At 33.8% G+C, this 24,736-nt stretch overlaps 4 protein-coding genes across 11 annotated transcripts; 2 read left to right on the forward strand and 2 right to left on the reverse strand.

Annotated features, from left to right (window-relative positions):
- The first annotated feature begins 2,809 nt into the window (after positions 1–2,809).
- Positions 2,810–3,768, forward strand: LOC100813181 (PRA1 family protein F2). Its single transcript, XM_003532965.5, has one exon. It carries the CDS (start codon positions 3,051–3,053, stop codon positions 3,579–3,581), a length of 531 nt encoding a protein of 176 aa, XP_003533013.1. The 5' UTR covers positions 2,810–3,050; the 3' UTR covers positions 3,582–3,768.
- A 1,213-nt stretch (positions 3,769–4,981) lies between these two features.
- LOC100783764 (uncharacterized) lies at positions 4,982–8,680 on the forward strand. The gene is made up of 10 exons (XM_003531575.5): positions 4,982–5,360; positions 5,474–5,536; positions 6,211–6,292; positions 6,410–6,484; positions 6,717–6,783; positions 6,939–6,978; positions 7,200–7,303; positions 7,464–7,533; positions 8,261–8,343; positions 8,454–8,680. Exons 1-10 carry the CDS (start codon positions 5,181–5,183, stop codon positions 8,482–8,484), a joined length of 795 nt encoding a protein of 264 aa, XP_003531623.1. The 5' UTR covers positions 4,982–5,180; the 3' UTR covers positions 8,485–8,680.
- A 1,677-nt stretch (positions 8,681–10,357) lies between these two features.
- On the reverse strand, positions 10,358–13,880 carry LOC100784291 (DNA replication complex GINS protein SLD5). Its single transcript, XM_003531576.5, has 6 exons — positions 13,454–13,880; positions 13,243–13,365; positions 12,424–12,506; positions 12,196–12,305; positions 10,766–10,856; positions 10,358–10,684 (listed from the first exon to the last, which is right to left on the reverse strand). The coding sequence occupies exons 1-6, from the start codon at positions 13,628–13,630 to the stop codon at positions 10,588–10,590; spliced, it is 681 nt and encodes a 226-aa protein (XP_003531624.1). The 5' UTR covers positions 13,631–13,880; the 3' UTR covers positions 10,358–10,587.
- A 1,655-nt stretch (positions 13,881–15,535) lies between these two features.
- LOC100783226 (inactive protein kinase SELMODRAFT_444075) lies at positions 15,536–21,600 on the reverse strand. 8 transcript variants are annotated; one of them, XM_006585460.4, is made up of 11 exons: positions 21,336–21,599; positions 20,483–20,970; positions 19,915–20,187; positions 19,441–19,595; positions 19,258–19,352; positions 18,095–19,128; positions 17,603–17,763; positions 17,226–17,302; positions 16,987–17,134; positions 16,660–16,809; positions 15,536–16,076 (listed from the first exon to the last, which is right to left on the reverse strand). In XM_006585460.4, the coding sequence occupies exons 3-11, from the start codon at positions 20,096–20,098 to the stop codon at positions 15,828–15,830; spliced, it is 2,253 nt and encodes a 750-aa protein (XP_006585523.1). In that variant the 5' UTR covers positions 20,099–20,187; positions 20,483–20,970; positions 21,336–21,599; the 3' UTR covers positions 15,536–15,827. The 8 variants fall into 8 exon arrangements, with proteins under 8 accessions (XP_006585523.1, XP_014634593.1, XP_014634594.1 ...); XM_014779107.3 differs by having other exon boundaries at positions 21,062–21,599; XM_014779108.3 differs by lacking the exon at positions 21,336–21,599 and adding an exon at positions 21,076–21,309.
- Between the last annotated feature and the right edge of the window lie 3,136 nt (positions 21,601–24,736).

Below are 24,736 nucleotides of genomic sequence, written 5' to 3' on the forward strand. Positions count from 1 at the left end.
CAACTCTTAAGCGAATCAATGCTTAATGGCCACAGTCTGCCAGTAATGCTTAAACCATGTGCATGTTATTCTACGTAACCTCAAGACTGTAGAACAAAAATGCTTGATGACAACCTTTATGATTAAACTATGAGCATCATATGGTAGAATATATGTATAGCTAGACAATGTGTTATGACAAACATTTGTCAGGTATTAATAAGATCATGTGGTTAATATACATGACAAAGCATTTATAACTAATAATACAACTAAATTGAACTAGAAAAATGGTTGTAGGAATCTATAGTGAAATTAAGACAATAGTGAAAATAACTTCCACAATATATGCATGATTCATTTCTTTCTTTTCAATCCCCATATATCACTTTCTACATTAACAAATGTAAATAATGCTTTCATTTATCTCATTCCATTGCTGGGGAAAGAAATATAAATGAATTACGAAGTGGGGCATAATTACCATAGATGACTCTGAGCTAGCCTTGACTAAGGAACCAACGAAGAATCACTTGAGGCTTCACCCTTCAACACATAAAGTTGTTGTTTCCAATCACATGGGTGAATCCAAACCTTTAATCTGATCTCCAAAGATGCAAAAAGGCATTGTCAGGATGAACATACATAGAGACCAACAATGCACACTTGTAGCAAAGAAAACCTAATTATATCGTGATTAATTACCTGCATAATACTCTTTGGTCAAATAGGTTACACGCATAATTAAGATTATATAAGTTAATCGTTTCACCTTATTTTTCTTTGTTTGAGCAGAACCCTGACATCTCTTTTGTTGAGTAACCACGACAAAAAAAAAAAATGATTGGGATATATGCATGAATTAATATCTAAGTCACAAATTTATATTAGAATCATATTTTTTCATTAAAAAGTGTAAAAAGCAGTTTTTTTTTTAAACTTTAAAACAAAGAACGTCTGCATCTTGTTACCATGCAAAAAGACAATGCAAGAACTATATAAAAACTAAAAAGAAATCTTTTTGTTAAGACTAGAAGTATTATTTATGAAAGATAATCTTAATCAGATAAGACGATTATTAATAAATGACAAATTTTTTTCTTAAGGCATTTAATGTAATTGTTTTCAGAAAGACCATCCGTTAAGTTGGAATAAGAGATTATTGGGAGAATTCAAAGTCTGTTTGCTTTGGATCAATAGAAATAGAAAAGCTAGGAAGGAATCTAGATGCAATAAATATCTTTAAATTGACAAAACCAAGATAAAACGTACATAAAAAGGGTTTGATTTACTATCTCGGAGATTCCTATTCGTGGATGGACCCTTGTCGTGGCGTTATGATTTGCCGTCCCTACTCCCTACAGGGTGTAGTGTAGTCTGAATTAATATTAATATTATCCTTTTACAAGGTTAGTTAGAAGTGTGGGATCAAATAAAGCAGAGCTGAGTTTTTGTATCCCACTATCCAATGACTTTAGTCTCTGTCATGTGCAATACTACAAATACTAAACAACAACTCAGTTTAACAAATAATCTCTTATTGCCCTCCAAGATTATATATGGTCTTGTTCCTTTATAATTACCTTTTTTTTCAATTGAAAAATGATAGTGCAACTCAATTTCTTCACTAAAACGGTCTTAATATTTTCATGTTAGGAAATTTTAAAATATTTTTTCATATAAATCTCTCATTTTAATAACTTTTCACTATTTTTTATGAATAAGAAATTCATCCCATAATCATGAATTTAAGATGAGAGCAAAGAATTCTGATCTACATTAAGGAAGAGACCGAAATAGCGACGTAACGATGAAATGTATCATCTTCATTAAACTGTAATTTTTATAATTAATGTTTATATGGTTCAATTTCTGATTTACAAAATTCACACGAATGAGAACTAATCAAACAACAGTTGGAGTATATATGGAGATGAAATGGCCTTGCATGCATGACTTTTTAACAGTACGTTAAACCCTCTGGCTTTCCTTAAAGTGGAGGCTAGCGGTGAAAGGATGAACGTAAGACATGCCAAAATACATTATGGCATTATGCATGGCTTTATGGCCATCATTTGCTCTGTTGTTGAATAAGGGATCTTCAAGCCGCAGAATCAGAATCTGTGTTATATATATATATATATATATATATATATATATATATATATATATATATATATATATATATATATATATATATATATATATATATATATATATATATATATATATATATATATATATATATATATATATATATATATTCATTAAATTAACTACCTATATATTATCTTTTAAAATTGAGGCAAAGCAGCATTTTGCATATTCTTAGGATTTAAAGAAATCAAGTAGATTTAAAATCACCCAACTTTTATTATACTTCACCTGGAATATGCATTCTGTAAAGTGAGAACATACTCTAGTGAGATAAAAAGTTAAATTTAGTGTCATAAAGTAATTATTGAAGTGCAAGATTAGATTTCTCACCTCACATTCGGAAATAGGTTCAACATTACAACCAAGGAAGAAAGCAACACCAACCTCCTTCCAAAATTTGACAAAAAAAAACCCGCCACGAATGTCTTCACTCATTTGGAAACTACACCACCCTCCATCCCTTTTGTCAATCATAAACTTGGACAAGCCCAAAAGAAAATGTAAATCCAGAAGCTCAAACCAAACTCAAATTAACACAACCCCCAACTCACCTCAAATGATACACCCAATCATGCATTACAACACCATAATAATTCAGCCATAAAAGAAGGAAAAAAAAACATAAACAAATTCACAAATAAGTAGGTCTTAAGTGTGATTAAGCCCCAAATAGACTTTTCAGGAGGATCTTAAGTGTGATTAAGCCCCAAATAAGAATTAGTCTTTAATCAAAGTACCAAAGTTTTTAAAAGTACCTTAGATAACATTGGGAAGCCTAAAATCTTAATTATGATTTTACTTAATACAAAAAAATAGTAGGTCCCAACTCCCCCCTATAATTATCAAACCTCAATACCAATACCATTTCACAGTGTGTCATTCAGATAATCACACTTTCTTTCTCTTGTCAAAACATGACAACAACCACCTATGGCACGATCCCAACCTCGCCGCCTCCCAACCTCGAGTATATCTCACGCGCGAAGCAGCGGATCAAGGCCGGGCTGGGGATGCGGCGGCCGTGGAAGGCAATGTTCAACTTCCGGTCGCTGAAGGTTCCCGGCGGCGGCTTGCCGGAGGCACTATCGCGGATTCGGATCAATGTGTCGTATTTCCGCATGAACTACGCAATGGTGGCGCTGCTGATTCTGTTTCTGAGCCTCTTGTGGCACCCGATCTCGCTGATCGTGTTCCTCGTCCTCATGGCGGCGTGGCTGTTCCTCTACTTCCTCCGCGACGAGCCGCTCGTGGTGCTGGGCCACCTCGTCGACGACCGCCTCGTGCTGGTCGTCATGGCGGTGCTCACGGTGGCGCTGCTGCTGCTCACCGATGCCACCGTGAACATCCTCGTGGCGGTGGCGGTCGGGGTGGCGGCGGTGGTGGCGCACGCCGCGTTCAGGAGGATGGAGGATTTATTCTTGGAAGAAGTTGCTAGTGCTGCTTAACTGATTCTTCTTCTAAAATGTAACTTATTTGCTCTTTTGTTTTCTATTTTTTGTGAATTCGGGAAACTAAAAAAAAATAATTGTTAGATTTGGTTCGTTTTTACGGTTTGTTGTGTAGCAGCATCTAATGTGAATTCGTTATATGGCTTTGGTTTGGGAGAGAAAACTGAAATATGAAAGGGGAATTTGAGAGGGAAAATCTGACATGTGATTATGTGGTGGGGTTAGGGTGTTGAATAACAAGCTACAAGACAAGACTTTAAATGGGTGTGTTTAATCCAACTTAACATACATTATAATTTTGATTTATTAAAATAAAATTCAAAGAAAAATATGCTTTTATTTATACCGTCAATAGGTAAATGTGTATATTATATTTTAAAGAAAATTTTGAGAATCATTTAGAAGAGAAAGTGATACTGAATAAGAAAATAATATATGAGTATTTTTATTTATAAAGAAGATTTTTTTCTAATGGAAATAAAAATTTCTCACCCTTCGTCGGGATTAAATGTTAGCTAAAAGTTTAAAAATGTAATTATTAGTTACTTAGGTAAAAAAATATATTTGAGATAAATTATTTCATAACAAGTATGAGATTAATTTTTTTATTCTTATATTTTCAAGATTAAAAAAATATTTCTTAAGAAGACAACTTCACAAAGCTCATAAATCTTGTGTGGAGAATGATGAAAATCACAACACTTTAGAACATTGAGGAAAAAGGAGAATGAATACCAAAATTGAGCCTAAATTAGCAAGAGGGATGATTTGAAGATAAATTAATGGAAGAAAGATGTAATAAAAGGTAATAATCCCCAAATATTAACACATAAAGCAAATAGATTAATGTGACACATAATAATATATAAACGTGATGTTACAACGAATGATTTCTTAACTCATTATTTATATATTATAAATAAATAAATATATGAGTAATATTATTAACTTTTAAGGTAAGTTTTTAGTTCAAGATTTTTGAAGAATAAACCTTTTAAGATTTTCTTTTAATATTTGATTAATCTTATTTTGAGACATTTTTTTAATATTGTATTTGTAATGTGAAAAAATTATACCCATATATTGGGTTCAATCTTATGAATAAGAAATATGATTGAATTTTTTATTTATTAAAGTTTACCAATTAGGTTTTTTAATAAAATTTAATCATCAAGAAAGATAGATTGGATACTCGTGCTAATTCATTTGTAACTTTTTTTTACACTAGACTATTGCTCGATAACTTTTTTTAAGGAGTCAATGACTATTTAATGTTGTGTATTTTACACTTATTATTATAAAATAAAATAAATTAAAAAATATAAAATATACTAAAATAGATTGACATAAAGGACAATGATTTATGTTTTTTAACCTAATAGTTTAAGGTTTAAATTATAATTTTAGGAACACTCCTCTGGTTCAATAGGAATGAAGGGAAGTAAATAAACGACACTCACACTATACTAAAGAATTTCGTTTCGTTTGTACAAAACAAAAGCTAGCACCGTTCTGCGGCGGTCCCCTCCGTCATCGTCTTTACAGAGCTTCCCCGGTGACCACAATCGCCATTCGCCGCCGCAGACGACGGCGCTCATGGCTCAGCCGCCGTTCGATCCGTTCTACCTTTACCAACATGATGAGCAGAGCAACATCAACACGCTATTTGTCTCCGGTCTACCAGACGACGTGAAGGCGCGTGAGATTCACAACCTCTTCCGCCGCCGCCCCGGCTTCGACTCCTGCCAACTCAAGTACACCGGCCGCGCCAACCAGGTTCCATTCCTTCTCGTGAATTCTTCCTTTTCACTTACTTATTATTATGCATTGAAATTGAAAGCTCGTGAATTTTGTATGTATTGAATAAAATTTTCGCTTTCCTTTTTCAGGTCGTAGCGTTTGCCACGTTTTTCAACCACCAATCGGCAATGGCAGCGTTGCACGCCTTGAATGTGAGTACCGTCAGAGTTAGGAATTTAGTGCATGTTTGGTTTGCAATTGGAAATGCTGCGGCACACGTTCCAATGTGAATCCAAAAGATTAAAGCAAAATGAACACAAAAACAAGGGTCCTGATCCATTGGCAAAATGATTTTTGCCTCAAACGTAATTTTGCAATGATTTTTGCCTCAAAACGTAATTTTGCAACGGAACTGATAAGTAAATTTTACGATTTTGATTTTTGTTCCTTAGAATTAACATATTCGACTAAGGGTCTGTTTTCACACACTTCTTATTCCTAACTTGAGAAGAAAATAAGAAGGTAAAATGAATTAAGTTTCTCCTCACTTAAAATTAGCTAGTGCATAAGTCAATTTCTACAAACTCTCTCATTTAGCTTTTCCAAAAATTGATTTTAACCTATCCGTGAGCTAATTTTAGCTTATAAGAGAAGTCATTTTATCTTGTTATTTTCTTCTCATGTAAGTGTATATTGAGAAATTTATCCAAACAAAAATTTAAGTGAAAATTGCAGTGGCCTTGTGCAAATACTCAAGGAAATCCTTAGAGTTAGTGGGATTTATGGAGTGTGAAAATAAATTGTTGATCATATTTTACGGAGAAGATGTTTGCAGTTAATAGAAATTGGTCTTTTAACTAATTCCTTTTTTCGTTGATGAAATCAGGGTGTGAAATTTGATCCTCAAACTGGATCTGTTTTACATATTGAACTTGCCAGGTCAAACTCTAGGAGGAAGCGTAAACCAGGTATATATCTTTTTATTACATGCAGTTTTTCCTTTAAGCAACTTTTCTTCCATTACCCCCCCAATTTATGGTTTTACTGCTTTTTTAGGATGATTACTGGACTTTTATTTTGCACAGGTAGTGGAGCCTACGTGGTTATAGATAAAAGGTCCAAAGGAGAGCCTGATCTTCAGGGATCATCAAGTGAGGACGGTAATGTTACTTAATTAAGTTCAATGCGAAGTGTGTATATTCTGAAATGACTATGATCTAGCTTGTTGCCATTTTATTGCATGCACCCATAGCTAATTGTCTTTTTCTTTCAATTTAAATGGGGCGAGTGAGATTAGAAAGGAAAAAAGGGAGAGGAGCAACACGGGGAACTTAGCTTTCATATTCTTGGCCCTCTTGTTTTTGTGTCTCACCGCACATCTTCTACATTTAGGTGACAGCGACCCTGATGAACCATCAGACAGTGGCGACAACCAGGGTGATTTAGCAATCATGACAAGGTTGAGAATACAATAAATTTAATAACTGTTTAGCTCAAACGTTCAAAATTTTGCAAATTGTGCGCACACACAAAAAAAAGAATGATAAAGTTATAACAATACTTTGAACATTCTGGTGGTTCACTAAGTCTATAATATTCTCTGCTTGTATGCAGTGATGAAACGGCTGTTGGTTCTGACAATGCTGTATCTGTGGTAAGTTCAAGTGAAAATCAGAAATAAGTTGGAACTCTTCAGCTTATTGCATTTGTAGAAATTATCCAATATTTTCTTCTGCTTTAAATGCAGCACATAGAATTCATGTCATTTCCTTCAGTGTTTCAACAAGTAGATGAAATTCTCTGTAGTTTGAAAAGGTGTTGCTTCCTTTTCCCATTATGGTCTTCTGTACTACAATCCTTTCAAATTGGCTGCAGGAGCAACATGGAAAGGGCAGTACTGGAGGACTGTGTTCCACTCTCTTTATCGCAAATCTTGGTCCAAATTGCACTGAAGATGAATTGAAGCAGGCTTTTTCTGCGTGAGTTTCTTCTCTCTTTTAAATGAATCTGCGAAGGGCCTCTGTTGTTCAGATTGAACCAATGCTGAACATTCTAGTTCTTGTTATATATAGATCCTGGAATGTTCTTCATCTACTTGATATGATCATATAACTTAATGTCTTTAATCCATCTTTTCAGATATACTGGATTCAACATGGTCAAAATGCGTTCCAGAGGAGGAATGCCTGTTGCATTTGTTGATTTTGAGGTAAGTCAACATGTGCCTCTGTTTGCATTTTGAGGTATCATCGTTAAAATAGTAGGCATTTATAATATTTCATATATTGTGTGTGGATGTTCAAGGGAGAGAAAAATAAGGGTGGAGGAAGGGAGGGAAGGAAATGATAGATTAAACCTGTAGTAATAATGAGGGTTACAACATTAAATCTTTTGGTCCTACCCTTTTTCATAAGTTCTCCTGTTACCGTCATCAATTTCCTTTTTTTTTCTTTTTCGGAGTGATGTGGAGTTCTTTGTATAGAAACTCTACCTTTTCTGTATAGCATACGATCACTGATTGTTCATGTCATTAATTTTGAATCATGTTTCTGGAAAACCTAATTTCATGTGTTTGTTTGAGGTAAGAAAACCATCCAGAAACTATAGCTGTACATCCTCAGCCATCCAGTAATGTCTAGTAGAACTAAATCTGATCAAGAGGAACTTCACTCAGGCACACAAATTCTAATTGGGCAACCCTGTTCCATGTTGCTATTTTCTCTTGATTCTTGAACAATTGACTCTTTAGAAATGTGATAACATCATGGCATAGGCATACACATTGAATGGGACAAGGTTGTTTGGATTTTTAGGTCATTTTCTCTCTATTGCCTTGCCACCAAAGTATAGTTAAGCATATTGTATCTGTCAAATAACCTTGTCCTGATTTTTTACTTGTTCACTGATTATATTATCAACTTTTCTTCGTTTGACAGGAAACTCACCAAGCTGCTAAAGTCATGGAGGAGCTTCAGGGAAGCTTGCTGCCGTCATCAGATCGGGGTGGCATGCATATAGAGTATCTTCTAACCTGATGAGTTCTATTAATTTTTATTCTGCAATGATTAGATACTTCATCTTTCTAACCTCCTTCTTTTTTTCTTTTTTACTCTTATCCGTGCTCTTTAGATATGCAAGGTCTAAAATGAGGAAGCGTTAGGAGAAACGGGAGCTAGACAGTTTCTGGATAATTTGGTTGTTCGATACTGAGTAGTCGCAAGTCACAACTTGTAGGGAAAGATTGGGAATGTGGCCAATCTTGCAAAGTGATTACTGTATATGTTGTTTTGGTTATGCCTATAAGGCTAGAACCATGAACTATGTTGGGAGTTAAAAAAATTCAGAAGGTTACAAAATGTTTGCCCCTATCGGTAGTAAAACTTCCCTGCGTATATTTTTATGGTAAATGATAACCACATCAGTAGTAAAGCTTTTTAAGGGCAAATTACACTTAGACACTTGATTATATTGTCTTTTTGCTCTTAAACAAGTACACTTTTTTTTCTTTATAATCCATTTTAATTGGTAACTAAAATTTTCTCTTTACAAACTCTTCTTATCCTTGATGGGGTTAGTTTTGAAGCTGTAACTAGGGTGGGAGAGCCAGAGATATCTCCCTCATAGGAAAGTTTTTTAACAGTTAGAATTATTAACTTATAATCAGAGGGGTATGTTTTTCTTTCTTTTGTTCTTTCCCGATTTCTCCCTGAGCATCCACATTTATTTTGGCGATGGTAAAGAAACTGATAGAAAATGTGTGGTTATTGTGCGAAATGGAGATAAGAAAACTTAATCAGTTATAACTGAAAAAAAATTAGCAGCATTATGGGAGAAAACCAACTCTTGTTGTTTCATGACGGGAGCCATCAATGCTAGAGCCTCTGTTGAACCTTACATGACAAACTTGTAATGTTCATGGTGGGGGAACCATCATGGCGGGAGTTCCATTGAATATCACCATTGCATTCTCCTGCTGTGAAGCACGTTATCTTCTCCTTGACCTATGAAGAACAATTTTTGTTACTAAAAAAGTCTACGTTATTGAATTTGAACTGCATGATCCTACAATTCTTTTCGAACTGCGAGTGATCATATTCAAAGGAATACCTAATGCGTGTGGAAGTTTACAAACATACATATCACTACTCACGTATTATTTACTTTAGTTTTTTTTAATAAGAGTATTGGAAAACTTGTTAGAAACATAAGACTTTTCCAAAAAATTTAAGTTAAAATTTTAATCCTATTTTTTAGTAAGAGTATTGGAACATTGTTAGAAATATAAAAGCATTTTCCAAAAAAAAATTAAAAAAATTACAAAAGTGAACTTGTGTTGTAACAAATGTTATTAGGAGTCAAGACCACCGGATCAATTAATTAACTTGGTCAAAGATACTGGATTAATGAGTTAGTGATGAAATTGGCGTTGAAGTGCATGGATTTGTCCAAGTGGTATAATGAATAAAGATATGTATATTAATTCATGTCATGTATATTATAATAAGGAATTGTAATGAATTTTAGCAATAAAACTTATTATTGAGGCTTTTAGGGTCATAATATCAGTTCTTGGTGTGAAATCTTTTTTAACACTTTAAGAAAATTAATAGTAACTCAGTGATGGCATAAGACAGATTTTATTCGGTTTAACAATGATTTAATGTAGTTAATTCAATCAAATAAATGAATCAAACTAATTATAGGTCCAGTTCCCAATCAAATCAGTCTGACCCGCCACAGGACTAAGATGATTCTTAGAACACTAGCTATCACGACTTATCTAGTTATTATGTAATTTCTAAACATGCTAATTAAAAAATAATAATAAAAAGAAGCATAAAAGGAATATGTTTGATTTTAAGTTCAACTTGTTGTGTATAAATTTCGAGACCAAATCCAATGGTCCACCGCAAACTGAATGGAAAAGAAAGGGTGAGAGTGCTTTTATAAACTTCATTTTGCCACCACTGCAATGCAACTGATATCCAAACATGCACTAATCATTTCACGTTTAATTTTCACGTGACACTATATGAGAAAACATTGTCCCTTTATAAGTTTGAAACTGCTTTCCTTGACAACGTCCTATATCAGCTCCATACACAATATTGAAAAAAAAATGTAGGAATAAATAGTGTATTTCACGATACCACCTTATATGTTATATGTTTTACACTGACACTCCCATGTTGTGAACATTTAAACAAGGAGGGATATCACTTGCTTATTCACTATGTCACTTGCACAAGCATCATTGCAAATATCAGAGGAGATCAATTTTGCCACTCTCTACAAGTGCCTTTATTGATTTGTAACATATGAAGTGGAGGACACCTGGCTCCATCTCAAACAGCTTCGACCTGCGAGAATAATCAATTAAACTATTTTTTAAACCTTTTTCAAGACAGCAGAATTAATTCATTCAAGAACAAGAGAATTGCCTGTCATCAACAGGTCCATCTTCGAGTTGAATGCCCGTGAGATACTCTTTACTTCTACACAAAACAAATGTGTCTAGTTGTGGTTCTGGGACTGAAATATACAGACAAAAAAATTGTCAAAAACAGATGGTTCATTTATGTCGGAGGACATCATATTCTCAAGGAAATAACATATAATAGATTAAAAGCCTAAGTATGAAGCAATGAAAGACTTCAGTTAGCAAAAGAGAAAACATAAGTGGCGAAAATGAGGGAGAAGCTCCTCTAACTCTAACATGTTTTTCAATGGAAAATAATCCACAGTAACTGAGATGCACAAAAGGATATAAAATTCAAGGGCAACCCAATATATCAGACTCCAACCAAGTGGATTTGGAATTGGGGGTTTCCAAATCACAAGGTAGCAAGATATAAAATTATTATTAGTAATATATGTGTGAGTGTGTGACCAGAGAAAAATATACAATAGTTATCTATACTGAAATACCCTTCAATGTTAATAGGATAGCTAATCAAACAAAGTGATCAAAGTTTAACTGAAAGAATAATAATTTACTGGGCTCATCCTTTCTCTTTTCATCTTTGTAGGTCTCCATGTTATTGTCAAAGATAAACAAGGTTAGCAGCCTTCTGGAATTTGTTATAAGAATGTGAAAGCAAGTGCAGTTAAAAGAACGTAAAGTATTTACTGGGCTATAAAAAAATATATCATTATAGCCATCAGTATGTAGTGTTACTGCACAATATTTAGTGTCATCAATTTAGTTGTTGAAATTATGGGGTTATAGATACAGAGGGAGGAAGAGAGAGAAAAAAGAATGAAACACTAATGCATATTAACTGAGATATGTTACAAACTTACAATGAGTTGATGTGTTTGAAATAAGGGTTAGGACATCATTGTAGTGTAGAGTACTGACCCTTATTTATACTAATCATAATCCAAACTAACTAAAGAAACAAATTGCTAAGAAAATATAATAATCAATCCTAGGAGACAATGAGGAATCGTGGAAACTAATCCTAAAAGACCATCTAAGACTAAAATATGATAAGATATTTTTGGACATTATGTATATTCTAACATTAATAATAATAATAATAAAAGGATGTACTATGCAAGGGGTTGACAAACTTCAAAAACAACTGTCAGTAAGAAAATTTAAGATTAGCACACAAAATCTTATTTAGAAAACTGGAAACTACAAGAAAAACACAAGCATAAAGGCCATATTTATCAGGAATCATGTAAATTATTTCAACCTACTTACTAAAATGCTAACAAGGTAACAAACTTTATCTCATAACAGACTGGTGATTTTCAGGCAAAGCAAATTTGACTACCCAGACAGATACACACAATAACCCAAAAGAAAAAATGAAATAACATAACCTAAATTGTCTTCTAACTTCTGAGAATGATAAATTACCCATGTCATCCTCTTCACTCATTGAAGATTGCCTCAGAACAGACTTATAATCTTTAGGCAACTTCGACAGAACACTCTCATCCAGATGTTGCTCTAGGTCATTTTCACACCTGCAGTCAGAAAATCAGATTCAAAAACCACAACAAGTATGCTTCAATGCTATAACTTAAAACACATTGCTAGTCAGAAAAATAAATTATCAAAAAAATATGTAAAGGAAAGCCTTACATTTTGGCAAAATCTTTCTCGTATTTAGATAGCCTGTTCCTAAGTTCTTCAGTTTTTTGGATGTGGAACACGTACTTTTCAATCTACAATAAAAAAACAACTACAAAATTAAACAAAAAGCAATCTAATGAACAGAGCAATTAGTCAAGTCAATTCCCAACCTGACTAGTCTTCAAATAGTTCAGCAACTAATACATACCCAAATTATTATAACCTATTATACAGGTAGTAAAAATGAAAGCCGTAAAACTATTATTAGGGAGAAAATATCTTCCAAAAATGAGTCCACGGAGAAAATTCAATTAACATCTAGTCGAAGATTCACACGGCCACTGCTCATACTTGAGGTTAATTAAGACTACAATAAATTTCACTGGTTCAATTTTTTTTTCCACTGATTCCTTCCCAAGGTTTTAATAAACAGTTGGCAGTTACAATTTCAGCCGCAACATCAAGGATTTTTTGGCTCTTCGCAGCTGCATTGGTTGTTTTCGAGGTTTTAAATTACAGTGACACGGTCGCACGTTTTCATTGATGTTACGGGAAATCATGGACAAATGCAGCCACAATTGCAGCCGCATTGCGTGGCGAACACTTTAAGAAAAACTTCGACGTTACGGTAAAAAATCACGGTTTTGAAAAACCTTAACCTTGCCGCCAAAATCACGGTAGCGGACCGCTTTTAAAAACCTTGGCACTCCTATTTGTCCATAATTTCACACAATGTGACCGAAACCGCAATTGCAATTTCATATGAAGCAATTAACAATACAGACATAACAGGCATAAACATAAGAACGGAATTGCTTAGTTCATTACCTTCTGGATGCGAATCCTGAGATAGGATCTTAACAAAAAGAGAGTTCTATCCAAGTCCATCTGATATAGAGACACCGAAAGAGGATCAGTACCGCCACTGGATTTTTCCTCCACAATTTCTTCCTGCACAAACAAAAAAAAAAATAATTAAATTAAATGCATCAATTAGTTAGTTAGGGTTTGAGGAGTGAGAAGTTACGATTATACGCACCATGAGTTGAATGACTTTGTTGACGCGGGAAACCAATTTAGATTCGTAGCGGAGAATCTCTGGGGCCGCCTTCTCGTTGCGCCACGCTCTCTTCAGAAGCTCCACGTCGGTGGTTGCAATCAAGGTTTCGTAATCATCGTCCATTGATACTCCTTCCGCCGCAGAGCTCGAAGCCATTGATTCACAACAACGGAGTGATGTTTCTCTTTTCAGATTTGTTGCTGAGAGAAAGGGTTTTGTTTTTCTTTTTGCTTCCAACAATCAATTGGCGCCAAAGAGAGACTTCGCATGGCGGGAGAGACTGGGTCAACGAAATCAAGTTTTGTTAAGATACACAGTAATGAAAATTTATTTTACTCGAGGTGTTTTTCTAAAAAGAAAAAAAGGTCTGGGAGTGGAAAGATATAAAAAGGATGTGTGAATTTCATTTCCCTTTGAGGGGGCCCAAAACAATCTGGTACCTTCATGTAAAAGATATTTGGGATTTTGTTATGGACACCGCTCTCAATTTATGACTTTTGTCTTAAAAATTAATTATTAGATTAAAATTAATTGTTATAAAATTTATTATGTAAACTTATACGTGTGTTAAAAGGTAAAATTTTAAAAATTTAGACTAATTTTTCTTTGAACTCGAGTAATTAATCTTTGAAGTATGAAAAAGTATTTAGTTAAAATGAAAATATTTTAAATAATAATTACACTTTTAATAAAACAATATTAAAATAAGAAACAGAATAGCTGTTTGATACAAATACATTAATTCAAAACATGAAAAAGTGGTGAAGTAAAAAATTGATATCCAAAAATAAATCTTTCCTTATGATTCGTACTATTTCGTTACTATTATTTCCGCGCTCTATCTATGTTTTTCTCAATAAGAAAACTTAAGTCTTGCTAAAAGTGATGATTTCAAACTTAAAGCATAATCTCTTTCTGTTGATGTTCTTATTTGGATTATTAGACTAAGAAGTTATTTTGAAGCACATCCTGACCCCATGGACAGTGCATCATTTCATTATCAAATGAGATTATGCTAAATAATTGTATCATAATACTCTATGCTGAAGGCTATAATGATATTTTTTACGGCCATGTAAAATACTGCATGAACTTATGGGGCTGCTCTTAATATCTGGTCTAATTATATAGGTCATATGTCACCTTTACAAATTTCTCTAATATTGTCAAGGATGCAAACTTACAAAACTGAAAATAATACTCCTATATTTTGCGATTATTCATAGTCTAACTGTCATCTCTAGCTATGGCCCCTAATATAAAAAAGCATGCATAAAACTTTTTGAAACTTACACAACAATATTGGAAGAACCAAAGTTGTAGATTCTGCAAAGTTTTTTTTGGCGATGTTGATTAATAAATAAGATACATGGACAAGAATCAGACAGAGTCGCCCTCGGGATAAGGTGTGGAGTCTCTTTGTTTAAAACTTGCCAATACATAACCGGGAAACAAGACATTTGACATGTCTCTTGATTGTATTATGTCTGAACATCACAGCCATGTCACCATCAGCCAACCAATAATTTTTGTTTTACATGCTATAAAAGTCAAGAGTTCAAGAAAAATAGTAACATTTGTCATTATCAGCCAACCAAGGTGTTCTGATTTAGCATGCTTCTCAAAATAAAAAATTTGAATAAAGAAATCACAAGTTCGGTTTCACCCTTAATTTAAGGCTTAGGATAAGTTCATTTGCATATAAAGATAGTAAAACATCATCAGTAAAATATATGAAATTCATAATTTTACATTTTATTTTAATTCAAAATTTTAATCTTAATTCATTTTTTTTTTAATTTTCTTTTCATTATATCGAATGAACTCTTAAAGTTAACTGATGTGATATTCTCACTGTTAGTTCAGATGACAATCTCAGTTCAGGTTTGTTCTCTTCTTAATGCATGCATGTCCATGCAAAAACAAGCATTGAAAAAAGAGGAAAGAAAGTGAGATGAAAAATTATTATATCATCCAAAGACTACCATGCATATAAAAAATCAAGATTTTTAATTTAAGAAAAAAAGCTAATAAAACTCAGTTATATGTTAAGTGAAAATGGGTCAGAATCATGATAGTCTTGGACCATGTAATTGATCAAGGAGAGAGAGTGAAGACCATAGACAGCACTTAAAGTCTGCCAAGGTCATTTAGGCACTAGTTTACATGATTTCCTGAAATTTTTCAAAAGGTTTTCTATACTTACCTATCCTACTTTCACTCTGCTATACAGATGCAAAATCAGATCCCATTGAACAAAAAGAAGAAATAAGAAACAACAAAATAATAGGTGGGTAACAAACATATTTTATATTTAGCATAACAAGAATGCAACTTTTCATCATTAATCACTTCAGATGTCATCTACACATGAAGCCCTTCTAGCCTTGTCCCTATCTCCCCAATAGGAAGGCTTGTACTTGTCAAGGGATAGCTTTCCACTGAAGGACTCCAGAGACTCTTCTAAAAGGGGACCACTATAATGGTGCTGCCTTTGTAACGGCTCTGACCAAAGTCTACCACTCCGGTTTCCTGCATCATAACCTGGAGTTGAGATGTAATTTGAGTCCATCACCATGTCACCTTCTAGTATTCGGAGAACCTTCAATAAACAACCACAAGTATGCCAAAACAGTTAGGCTAAGCTTTTAGTATTTCAGCAATGAGCATATTATATTATTAAAAAAAATGTAACTAAAAAGTCTTGCCTAAGACTAGCCATTAATTAAACTTGGCTTTTACGGAAATTGAAACAAATTATTTTCATGGTTTAAATACGTTTTAGCACACTTTAAGGACGGAAAACAAAAACATATTTTGGAAGGACTAAAACGAAAAAAAAAAAATTAAGAACGAAAATGAAAAAAACGCTAAATTACAGGGACGAAAAAGGTATTTAAGTCTATTTAAATGTCACACATAATTAAAGTGGAAAGTGGAGCAGTTTAGGAACTTAGGCAAGTTGAGAAGAAAGTGCACTGCACGCGTGTGAGGAATTTTACTATACAAGCCTCCTGATATTTTGGAGAACATGTTATAATCCTTTTGTGCCTTTCCTACAGGCAGTGTAGGATATTTACCTAGAACTGTTTAACATAATCAAGTTCCAAGAAATATGCAATTGAGAGTTCTTAGGATCCAGCCAAGTTTGCTAAAAGAACAAAAGGGTTCAAAACTTCCTTTACCTGTGACATGCGTGGTCTACATTGAGGATCTCGCTGTATGCATAATGATGCAGCATGCAGCATACAATAGACCTCGTGTTCTGAATAGTGGTTACCAAGCCTTGGATCAATCAGTTCCTCAATGGCATCTTCTTCCAAAAGTGGTCGTGCCTGTTTATTATTCAAAATTTTACACAATTAGGCAAGGCTAGGCAAAAACAACAAAATAAATTCAAGCTTTATATGTTTGTCAATTGGATTGTCATGAATGTTACTATTTACTCTCCTGAAATGGTGCCAACAATTCAATAACATAACAAGTTAGATATTCTCGTACTCTTGACTTACCCACTCAGTAAGGCATTGCTGCCCCTTTGGCCTAGTGAGATCCACAGCTTTTCTCCCAGTAACAAGCTCCACTAATACCACCCCAAAGGAATAAACATCAGCTTTTTCAGTGATTTGGCCACTTTGAGCATATTCAGGAGCCAAATACCTACACAGAAATGGCATAGCTTAGTTGCAATCTGATATTTTCATATACAAGTTTAAGGATGAAATTGTTTCAAGCACAATACAATACTTACCCAAATGTTCCAATCACTCTAGTTTCGACACCTGTGTCCCCATCAGGCTGCCACCTCGCCAGACCAAAATCGCCAACCTTACATCATAACATAATTCAGCACAATTACAATACTGTTAGAAAATGAAGCACACATTCGATGCATCTCAAAACACACACTTAAGATTGTGATCTGTAGGAAACTGAAAAATCCATGACCCTTTACCTTTCATAAGTACTTTTTTTAAGCAGTCCACAATTATTTTAATGAACAGAAAATTTGAGGCAAAAAAAAAAAAAAACTGTAGAGAGATGCATATTCAATAATGAAGTGATGGTGTCTTTCAATATGTAAACTATGACACGGTGTTGTACAAAGGAAGGAAAGCAGTGACCTACCAGAGGTTCAAAATCATGAGTTATGAGAATATTGTTAGGCCTCATGTCACGGTGGATAATACAACCTACTCTGCACTCTTCATGAAGATATCGTAAACCACGAGCAGCTCCAACAGCAATTTTTTGCCGTGCAGACCATTCTAATGGATCCCGTTGTCGCCCTGAAATACGTCAAAGTATTAAATCAATTTACAATCAAGTCACCATATTCATATCACTGAATGTAACATGAAAATATCATGATGTTAACATACTATGCATGAATACAGTCTTTAAAGACAAAAGATGTCATGATAATTGGCATATCCATTTATAAACCAAAAAAAATTGATTTTAAATTATCATTTTCCAATTGTTTATTGACACTTAGAAATATGATATATACTTAAGAATTTGACAGATTATGAATTTGACAATCTTCACTAAGTTCAGGCCAATTCTAAATATATTTCTATCATGAGATAATTTGGTATGGGAGCCAGAAAAAATCACCATATAAATGTGAATCCAATGATCCATTGCATATATACTCATAAACCAGTAGCCTTCTTTTATCCTCTATACAGAACCCAATGAGCATAACAACATTGCGGTGCTGAGCACAGCTCAAGACTTCCACCTCTGAGCAAAATTCAAGATCACCTTGAGAACTAGCCAATTTATGTTGCTTGACAGCAATGACTTGTCCTTCTGGTAGAACCCCTCGGTGAACAGATCCAAACCCTCCTTCTGCCAAGAAGTTGGCCTGTGAAAATCCGCCAGTAGCAAGTTCCAACTCAGCATAGCTGAACCACCTTGGAGGTTTTCCAAAAACAGGTGCCTTGTGTTGACATATTGAACATAATGGAGGGGGACCAGGTGGGGCGTTTCCAGATAATGCTATTGCTTCTCTTAAATTCCCACTGAAATCCATGTCATTTCTATAGGTTGAGATTTCAAATCCAGCTCCTCTATCAAGCCTAGAATACTTTTCTAGGAAAGCTCTGGTTGTTGATGCTTGAGGCATACCGTGAGACATCTCTGATCTCTCTTCATTGCATTGTGTTGATGGTTGATGTAAAAGCAATTCTGTTATCCATGGCTGGTATCTCATGCTTGCTGAAGATGTGGATAGACTTTCACTTTCTGTGTCTGAATTAGTATCAACAAGTTCTTGACTTTCCTTGATAGTTTCCTCTTTTTTGAACTCACCATTCATCTCTGATATGAAGAATGGTGAAGTTCCTGGATCAGAGCTTGAAACTGATGAAGTACCAGCTTCAGTTGCAGTGAATGGTGTCCCTAGCTCAGGGCTGCTAGTTGGAGTTACAGCTGGTCCTTTGATAGAATTTAAGGAATCCAGCTTTATTTTGGTTCGGTTTTCAGGCATGTCATCTTGCTCAGAAGGTGATGGACCTGCTTCTTCAACTTCCTTCTTCTGTGGTCCAATCAAATTCAAGCGCAGTACTTTAGGCTGAGAACGCTTCATAACTACAATGTTACACTGCAGTTCTTCCATGCATCGCTTTTCCTCATGTTTAAGCTGTCTGCAAAGAAGGCAACAACACAAAATTTAATCTCAGAACGAAACAATAAACCAAAAATGTAGATATCATCAAGTTTTATGGTTACAATAGGAAGCTTCTCAGTGAGGAAAATATAAGAGAGACTATTACTTGTCTAATACAACCCAATTGGCTTGTGCTTTCTTGGCTTCGGCAGCCACTGCTCCACAAGGTGATCCGGATACAATTTTAATCCTGACATTTATCTGTTGGGGAAAAGATTGGCATGAGGATACAACCTCAAACATTCAATTTGCATGAACCCTGCATGCACTAAGGCTACTAAGTACTAACCTTGTTTGGATCATAGACATTATGAAGCTGTAGGATCATCTGAGAGCAAGAATCAGTGATGTCACTCTTCTGCTCTGATATTGTTCCTGGAGGGTACTTCTTAATACCACTGGCACAATCACCAGCAAATCTCGGAAAACCCCATAATCTTCTGCCTGCATACAAGTAGAATACCAGTCAATTACACAGAATACCATGGTGAAGGTTCAAATTCCCACAAAAACAAAACACTGACAAAGTTCATAGTTTAGATCCACTCATTGCTATTTCCTGCCACATTGCCATCACAATTTCAAAAGGAAAAAGCATGAAACAATCCCTATATAGGGCGGATGATATACATGAAAAACCACTGACCATGTTACATACTCACATCTGAATCAAATCCCCATTTTTCCAATTTGCCAGAAAAACAATCTCTGACAAGAAAAAGAAGCACAAAACTAGATCAAATGCAGGCAAAAGAGGAATTACCTGAACTTTGTGAAGGCACAACCACTAGTAGTGTAATGCAATCCCCAGGTTGAACAACATGACTGAGAGACCAAACAAGAGCAGTCTTTGGAATTTCCTTTGATGCCTTAACGGCAACAATAACCTTCTCAACACCATCAGAACCTTTCTCTTGCTTCCCCCGCTTCTGTTGCTCTTGACTCATCGGCACCAATAATAATAATGCCTCAAAAACTACCTTGCTCAAAAGGTTGAACTCTCAACAACCATCCAAAGCATATGTGTTGCCAATTCCTATATAGGAGAAAGAGAAACAGAAGAAGAGGTTCAGTGTCATATCTATCAATCATTAGCCTGCCCCACCAGTACAATTATTATTTATCTTATCACCAACATGCTTGTACATTCCACAGGGCAATAAAAGAGACAAATTCTTATAACCAAATTCAAACCATTTTGTATTTTGTATCAGTATCAGAGACTCAAAAGTAAAAACCTCCCCCCCCCCCCCCCAACGTTCACAGAATCTTGTTTCATTTTACAAGTACCCTCCCAAAGGTAGTATCAAATCCGGGGGAGAATCAGATACCCTTTTGTGGATCAGAAAGCAGCAAGACGAGGTTGATGCAGCAGCCCCAAGTTCAAAAATGCAAAAATGCAATTCAAGCTTTCTAAAACTCAACAAGATTCAAAGCAGTGAAAGATAGCATAGCATAGCACCCTGCTTTACTTGCTCATTGATGAGAAATTTGAAAGGAAGACCCTTGACTCCACTACACTACTAGCTGTTGTGCTTTTTGTACTTTCAAATCACCTACTACCAAGTCAGAATAGTCGAAAAGAAGCTGCTTCAAAAAAGGTAAAGGGGTTGTGTGTGATTTGGATCCAACTATTTGGCTCTACTATCGAAAACACTTAGATGGAAGCCTCCACAAAAGATTCCTCTGCATAAATAGTATCTTGTCCTTCCTACTTCAACAGGAAAAAAAAAATAAAAACAATCCTAACTCCCCTGAACCTCATAGACACATAAATATGACTTGAGACCTCCTTCAAAGTTCACCCTCACTTTTTACCCTGCATAGCCCCAAATTCAATGTACATCAGAAAAATAATAACAATATTGCAGAGTTAGGTGTATGAAGAAGAAATGCGAATAAATAAATACATGTATGTACAAACATATGATATGATTTTACTGATAACTTGCAACCGCCATTTTGTTGGTATAGAAGGTCAAAAGCATCATTGGAGACAAGGAAAAAAAGGGGGGGAGGCCAGAGTAAGATCCAGTCCAAAACTTTCATTTTCTTTATTATTATTTATTTATATTATATTTGTCCATCAAGCACAATCCCTGTGGACAAATGATACAACCAGCGAAAAAACAAGAAAAAGGAATATCACACTTTTTTATAAAAAAAAATGTTTTTTTTGCTTACAATTATTGTCTTCAGATTATCTTAAAAATTTGATTTCCAGCGAAAACACGCCTGAGCTAACCAACTTCAATCAAAACACCTCTTCCCCCATTAAAATATGAAAATGGGGCAAGAACAAAGAAACACAAAAAATGAAAAAAAAAAAAAAAAAGTTGGAGGCTTTAGCAACAGATAAGCCAACCCTGAAAGAGAAACCAGTATTGGTTGATAGGAAAATGAGTAATGAGTACAAAATGGTTTCTGGACAAGAAAAAAAAAAAGGTATCTGCTTTGTAGCGACTGACCAATGGAACTGGAGACAGAGAAAAAAACATAAGATGAGAAAACAAAACTTACAAAATTTAAATAAAAAGGATAAAAAAAAATATTACTCTTTACTCTATAGTTTAAAAATAAAATTAAAATATTCATTTGCTCTTCTTAAATTGTCTTAATTTTAAGTTTTAGCCTCTTAATTAGAAACCGAAAGATTTAGTTCCTGAACAGTTTATATAACGGTTCATTATAGTAAAAAAAAAAGTGTAATTTATTGATTATACAAGCCAAGTGTTCTATGACATTAGTAATCAGTAATTAGTAATAAAGATTAAAACTTAATTTTCATGTACGTCTAGAAACTAAAACTTATAATGTTGTAAAAATTTAATGAATAATTTAACCTATAATAAATAACACATATACTTTTTTTACAATATCATTTAATCACAAATTATTTCTTTGTAAATCACACTAAATATAATTTCTAATTAGTTTACTGTATAAAAACTCTGAGTGAAAATTTTGTGTACTAATATTAAAAAAATATTTTACACTGTTAATCAATAAAAAATTATCATAAAAATATAACTTTTAAGATAATTATCATCAAAATTAACAATATTAAGAAATTTTTAATAAATGGGCATATCATTTTTTAATAAAACTATCACTATATAAGTTTATTTTATAAAAAAAATGGCATGCATGCCTATTAACTGATAAAAAAAATTGATATTAATAGTATATATGTTTTTTTAAGAAAAATATAAATTTTAGGAGAAAAGGCAATCGTGTTCCTCTCTGGTTTGGTGTACATGGTACAACAGTAAGGTGAAGAAATGCAGGGACCTGCCAGCCACCTCATCTTCTATCAGTTTTTCATTTTTGCAGTAAAATCACCTTCGAGGGGTGGTCACGTTTTGAATATGAACATGCCCTCCCTTTTTCTTCTTAATTTCGGATATGCCCCTCAGTTTTGTTAAAAGTACGAAACGACATCGTTCGAGGCTCTGCGAATTTTAATTTTTAAATGTTTATGCACGGGCGGGATCTTATAGAAATCTAAAAGGGGTTGCTGATCTGCTTCTTCTGCATGCATTGGTGTTTTATGACTTATATGTCATTAATAAAGGGGCAGTGTCGTGTTATGGTTGTGGTTATTTTACTATGACAAAAAAAACTCACTGACTTATTTGGGTCACTGACAAATGAAGCAATTTGTTACATGGAGCAATGGGAAGATAGCTTAGATAAGAGTGCTGTGGGGGTGGGGGGACCTACATGATCATATTGTATTTGTTTTTTCTCATCTTAAATTTCAAATTAAAGGGTGTTTGTTGTTTTGTTTTTTGGTGATTCGAATGTGCTAAAGTTTTTTGCTTCTTCCTAAAGTTGTGTGCCGGTTGAGACCAAAACAGTTTGGAAGGGAAATCTGGGTGACATCACAATGGAGAGGTGTGTGTACTTTTTTATGATGTTAATTGGGAATTTTGAGATTGGTCTCATCATTGTCTAAATTAAAAGGTACTCTCCCATGAATCTGCTGTCTAACGTTGTTATTGCTCCATTATTAGATCTTACCTTCATGATTTTGCTTATGATTGGTTTTACTGCTAAGTCAAAATATTGAATGGATGCAGTGATTAACAAATGGATATCATATTCTAAGTTTCATGTAAAGATTAATATTGTCATACGATAGCAACAATGGCCAACTCAGTGAGATAATTTAGTTGTTGGAAACTTTATACAATATTAAAATGTATAGAAGAAAAATTACATATTACAAAACTAAGTCTTATATTATTTGAACATTAGTTTTTGAATATTATGTTTAACACCATATATACATACATTAATTTCTATTTTACATTTAAATTTTATCTTTTTCTATATGTATAGATACTAAAAATATTTTATAAAAATCAAAAGAATAATAAAATTGTCTCAAAATTGTTGTGAAAAAACTAATTCCAAAACTAGTAGTTGTTTATCTGATTGAAATTGTAATAAACACGATTTATCATCCAACAACACATACTTAACGCACAAAGTTATAAGTATATCGTACCAACAATGCCATACTATATATGTTAGCATACATTGGTCATTTTCGTAAAAATAAAAAACACATTTCCTACCATCAAATGTGTCTCACATTTGACAAAGTTCAAAATAAGAATTGTAGAAAAATAGTTTTGTAGTAATCCTTAAATGATTATAGAGCTCACATGCATGACACTGAAAGAAATTTCCTGCATTTTTATAGGATTGTTCTAGCTTTTCTGTTGTTCTCTTTTCAGCTGTTTTTATATTGTTTATTTAAAATAACATTGCATAATATTTGTATTAATATTTAATTATAAACTCACTTCATAAAAATCATAAAAATTATATAATTTTAAAAGGACAAACAACTTAAAAAGAGACAAAAAAAAATCAAATTAGTAAGATATGGAGTGTGAGATTACACATTACAAGGGCATGGATAGCAAACTGCTGGAGGTTCTTGTCCTCTTCTCTGACCCCCATTGAATGGTTTTTGGATTTGGCCATAAATGCCATAGCGGTTAAACTTTAAACATGCACCGTCACGTCACCGTAACATTCAATTAATACTAGTTCATTCAACTAGTATTTTCGGTCGAGACGAGGGTTTCCACACCCCGAGGTCACACTCTCACTCCTCTCATAGGATCCACTCACCTGAACATAACTTCTCATGAATTCCACATTCTTTATCACCAATTTTGTATTGTTTTTTATTGGCTATATAACAAGGATTTGGTGATTAAGGAGAAACAAAAATGATAAAAGTGATGGATTCGATCCTTTCTATTCTCTAAACAAAAAATAATGCTTATTGATAAATAAAAAATTAACACCAAAAACATTATAAGAGCACGTGTACGTGTGTGTTGAGGAGTACTTTTAATAAAATGATTAATATATATACATATATAATATCTCGTATTTCTTTTGAAAATAATTTAAATTACTTCATAAAATATAATACTAATAAGTACTGCATTTTTAACTGTCATTTTAAAATAATCCTTAACGAGACTCAAGTATTATCTAATAATCTAACTTGGTAATGGTTGAGTTTCTCCCCTAATATAAGTTTTGATATGTACCCGAAA

This window comes from Glycine max, chromosome 8 (genome assembly GCF_000004515.6).
Source record: "Glycine max cultivar Williams 82 chromosome 8, Glycine_max_v4.0, whole genome shotgun sequence".
Classification (NCBI taxonomy): Eukaryota; Viridiplantae; Streptophyta; class Magnoliopsida; order Fabales; family Fabaceae; genus Glycine; species Glycine max.